The sequence below is a fragment of the Chlorella variabilis genome, assembly GCF_000147415.1.
Source record: "Chlorella variabilis unplaced genomic scaffold CHLNCscaffold_8, whole genome shotgun sequence".
NCBI classification, from domain to species: domain Eukaryota; kingdom Viridiplantae; phylum Chlorophyta; class Trebouxiophyceae; order Chlorellales; family Chlorellaceae; genus Chlorella; species Chlorella variabilis.
Window position 1 is genome coordinate 1071183 of NW_005435080.1, and position 4504 is coordinate 1075686.

General features: G+C 64.3%; 1 protein-coding gene across 1 annotated transcript; it reads left to right on the forward strand.

The window, feature by feature from the left end:
- Nucleotides 1-2040: 2040 nt before the first annotated feature.
- CHLNCDRAFT_144966 (hypothetical protein) lies at nt 2041-4267 on the forward strand (the record flags this gene model as incomplete). The annotated part of the gene is made up of 9 exons (XM_005848247.1): nt 2041-2209; nt 2483-2554; nt 2673-2851; nt 2990-3107; nt 3212-3342; nt 3448-3630; nt 3744-3911; nt 3995-4055; nt 4158-4267. 9 exons carry the CDS (start codon nt 2041-2043, stop codon nt 4265-4267), a joined length of 1191 nt encoding a protein of 396 aa, XP_005848309.1.
- Nucleotides 4268-4504: the final 237 nt, after the last annotated feature.

The following is a 4504-nucleotide window of genomic DNA, read 5'->3' on the forward strand; positions in this document are numbered from 1 at the left end:
TACCCGAAGTGCCGAATCTACCACCCGCTCGTGTGCCCTGTGATCAGTTTGCGGTCCGTCCAAGCAGACCTGAGCTTGCGCTGCAATGCAGCCTGCCGCCCATCTCCTCCTGCCTGCCCTCCTGCCTGCTTGCCTGCAGCGTGGCCACCATTCGCTGCATCCTGACCCTCGCTGATGCCACGCACAAGCTGGTGGAGCTTGTGATGGACGGGCGCCTCTACTTCATCAGCGGCGAGGAGACGGAGCTGCGCGAGGCTCTGGGCGGCGTGTCGCGGCTGCATGAGTCGAGCCTCGACCTGGAGCTGGTGAAAGGCGTGGGAGGGGTCGTGAAGGTGAGCGCCACCCATAGCCCTGGGCATGCATGGGATGTTGGGCGGTGCTCTGTATTGCGCACTTGTTCGTCGTGAAGCTCATATTCTACTTGCTGTGTGCATGCTCTATGTTCCTGCTGCCCCTGCCTGCAGCTGCTGGTGCTGAAGGCGATGACCGCGGGCGAGGTGGCGGTGTTCAGCCGCAAGTGGCTGCAGACCTGCGTGTGTGGGCTGCAGCACCAGTTCCGGCTGGCAGTGGACGGCATGCCGGGCACGGCGGCGGGCTTCCATGCCTGCCTGGATGCGATCCTGGGCGGCGTGCTGCCTCTGGTCTCCCGCGATGCATCCGTGCCGTACCCAGCCAGCTGGAGCTTTGAAGGGTGCGCGTGGGCCATCTCCCAGCTGCGGTGAGCCACCCGAGTTGAGTCAATGGTAGTCCTCCTCACACATCCTGGCCTCACACAGCCAGCTGGGCAGCTTCCAGCCAGGAACTGCCTGCATCGGCTGACTGCATCGCAATCGCCATGCATTGCTGCTCTCCTCAGCATGCTTTCCAGTTATGCGGATGTGCTGCTGGTGCATCGGAAGGCAAAGAAGCAGAGGAAGGAAGCTGAGCATGCCTTGCCGGGGTTTGCAGTGCTGATTGGCCACATAACCGTGCTCCTGGCTCAGTCGGAGCACAACGCAGATGAGCTGCTGACAGGTGTGGGTACCGCCTGCTGACCTGTCTCAGTGGACTAGCATGCAAGCTGAAGAAACAAACCGCTGAGATCTGTTGTGCACGCCCAGCCCTGGCACGAGCGCTATGTCAAGCAATGATTCCGCCTGCGTGTCTGTGCGTACTGGGTCTGCTGCAGGCGACAGCGTCGTTGCGCTGGGCAGGCTGCGCGAGCGGCGCCAGCTGGCGCAGGCTGTCACGACAGCAGCGCACTGCCTGCTGGACGTCCTGCGCTGCTACTGTGCTGCCGTCGAGGTGCCTGCCAGCCGGTTCAGCCCGTACGCCTCTTTGTTGGTAGATCTGTGCGGGCGGCTTGTGGCAGACTTGGACCGCACTGCGGATGGAGATGGCAGCGGCGGCACCCCGCTGCCGCCAGCCGTCCAGACGCTTGTGAGCGCAGCAGCAGAGTGGCTGGTGTCCATGCTATCGGTATTCAACCACGCCAGGCTGGTGAGGCCTGCCTGCTGCAGCTCATGCGTGCCGCTGCTGGCGCTGGTGCGGAGCGACGACGCTGCCCCTTGCTTGCTTGCCTTCCCGTTGCTTGCTTGCTGTGGTGCAGGCCATCCCTGGATGGAATCGAGACGACCCTCCTGTCATCAGCGCCGTGCTGCGGATTCTGAGGCACCAAGTGATCCAGACTGCGCTGCTGGTGAGTCGACAAGAAGGAGAAAGAACTGCTGCTGCTGCCACTGGAAGCAGTCCGCGCCTCCGGTCGCAGATCCTGCTCCCCGCTCTCCGTGGCACACCCAAACAGTCTCTCATAATGGCCGCGCCTCGACATGCAGCTCCCTCGTGGGTGTGAAGCGCTGACCACTGATCTCCTCACGTCCTCTGCCCTAAATGACCACATCCCGCCCTCTGCCAAGCTGTGGCACATGCGGTGCGCCGCCACCTAGCTGCCAGCACGCCGCGGCACAGTGTGGCGCCTGCTGTCCCTGTGACTGTAGGGAAGGGGAGCATCAGGCTGACCTGTATGGTTCTTCATGCAGACTTCGTTCGGAGCAGCTCCCGATGACGGCGTCCGACGAGGAGGATGAGGAAGAGGAAGAACTGCCCACCCTGCTCATCAGTCGTGCTGAGCTTGTGGAATCGAGCTACTCAGAGCTGCTGCCAGTGCCCTCAAAGCACCTGACTAGGCAAGCCAGCGGTGCAGGGGCCTGGGAGCTGCTTGGTGGCTGCGGTATGTGCTGACACAACGCCCCCTGACATGCCAGGCAGCTGGCAGGTACCGGATCGGCTGCGTGGTGTGGCAGGGGCAGGTGGCAGGACCAGCAGCTGGCAGCCGCGCAACCCTCAAAGCTATCAAAATGACTCAATGATACCTCGGTAGCATCTCACGAATTTTCTAACTCTGGCACTGCCTGAGCTTGCAGGCGCCTGCAGGTGCGGTTTGCAGGGGAGCCTGGCTACGGCGCTGGCGTGGTGCGTGAGTGACTGGGCTTGCTGATCGCAGAGCTGTTCCAGCCAGACCTGGGCCTCTTCATCCGCTGCGGCAGCAACCCGCTGGCGCTGCTGCCCAACCCAGGTGGCTGCCGTGACGGGCCACATGCTGCTGGCCTTCTATTGACGGGCGTGCTTTGCCCACATCAGCGCCACCTACGCGCTCAGGCCCTGCGCATTTTCCTGCCTGCCATGCCCTGCAGCTGCCTCGGTGCAACCCAATCACCTGCAGTACCTTCGGGTGGCAGGTCGGGTGATGGGCATGGCACTGCTCCACGGCGTGCCGCTGGGCTTCCATCTGGGCAAAGCTTTTTACGCTGGCCTTGCAGGCAGCCTGCACAACTTGTCAGAGTTGAACTTCCTGCTGCAGTGCCAGCAGGAGGTGGATCCGCAGGCATGTGGGCATGGGCATGGGTGCAGCTGGCTGGCTAGGCTGCCTGGAGGCACGGCAGCTGCCTGCGTGCATCCCACAGCTGCTCTCACCCTGGCTCTGCACGCTGGCTGCTGCTCCCTGGTGCAGCTGCACAGCACACTGCGCGGCATCCTGGATGCTCCAGCCGACTCAGTGAGCAGCATGTGCCTGACATTCCGCATCACATGCGACCGGCTGGGGGAGGCGGTGGAGGTGGCTCTGGGAGGTGAGTGGGCACGCTTCGCGTCAAGCGCCGGGTGCCCCGTGGGCGAGATGCCTCTGCAGCATGAGCATGTAGCTGTAGCTCCCTTCTGCTGCCCCTTCTCTCAGGCAAGCCTGACAAGGCGGTCACCGCCGCCAACCGCGGGCAGTACGTCAGGCTGGCCCTCCTGTACTTGCTGAGCCAGCGCACAGCGCAGGAGGTGGCCGCCTTCCGGACAGGCCTGGAAGATGTGCTGCAGGTAGGGAGGCGGGGCGTCAGCATGGCCCGGCAGATGGCCCCCTGCTCCGCCCAGAGAATAGCTGCACCCGAGACTGGGCGCCATTGCTGCACTCTTACACTGCAGCTTTCCCCGACGCGCATGTTCTCGTGTGCGGCCCTGAACGCCTACATCGCCGGGGCCGCCGACACCGGGTCGGCGGAGGAGTGGCGCCAGCACACGCGCTGTGTTGGCTGGCCTGGGTGGCGCGGGGCTGGCGCTGTGGGGCAGGACAGCATGGCGGTGGATGGAGGCGGGGAGGAGCCTCAGGTGCGCTCTGGCTGCCTTGGTCGGCCGGCAGAGCAGATGGGCAACCTGTCTGCTGGCCAGGAGAGCACCTGAGCGCGGCACCTGCTCGCTGCTGGTGCTGCGGCTCCCTGCAGGCCCTGAAGTGGTTCTGGGTGCTGCTGGCACACATCAGCGAGGCGCAGCGCCTCGCGCTGCTGCGCTTCTGGACGTCCCTGCCCTCGCTCCCCTTGGGAGGGTTTTCCGCGCTGCCGCGGCGGCTGGCCATCGTGCGAGCTGACCACGCGACCCAGCGGTTCCCCCAGGTGTGCCGCGACCTGCCAGCCTGCCTGCTGGGCTCCCAGCCGGCGCGCGCTTCAGCCTGCCTGCCCCAAACGTCTCCATGCAGGCGCATACCTGCTTCTACCAGCTGGTGCTGCCCGAGTATCCCGACATCCTCAGCATGGCAGGTAGCTGGGCCAGTGTGGATGGGGGATTGCATCGCCATGGGCTCAAGCTGTGCCAGCCTGGCAGGGGGTGTGCTGCAGTTGCGGGCCTGCTCATGCCTGCAGCGTGCCCTGCTGCTTCCATGGACCGCAGCGGGCCTGCACGAGGCAATCGCTTCCGCCGAGGGCTTTGGCATGGCGTGAGCGCGCAGGAAGAGGAGCAGCAGGCCTGGTAGCGCTCCCGCACACAATGCACTGCGTGGTGTGTTATTACGCAGCCTGATGTAATTTGATTTGTGTACTATGTGTGGTGAAGTTGGGCAGGCTCCTGAAAACAGCCACATACTTGGAGCCTGGTATGCTTGCTGAGCTGCCAGCTCCGCAGCCGCAGGAGCCTCGCTTGCAGCTTTCTGCGCTCCAGCGACCGCCGGTTGAATTGTTACCTCCGATGCACTGGAGGGACCGCCGCTACA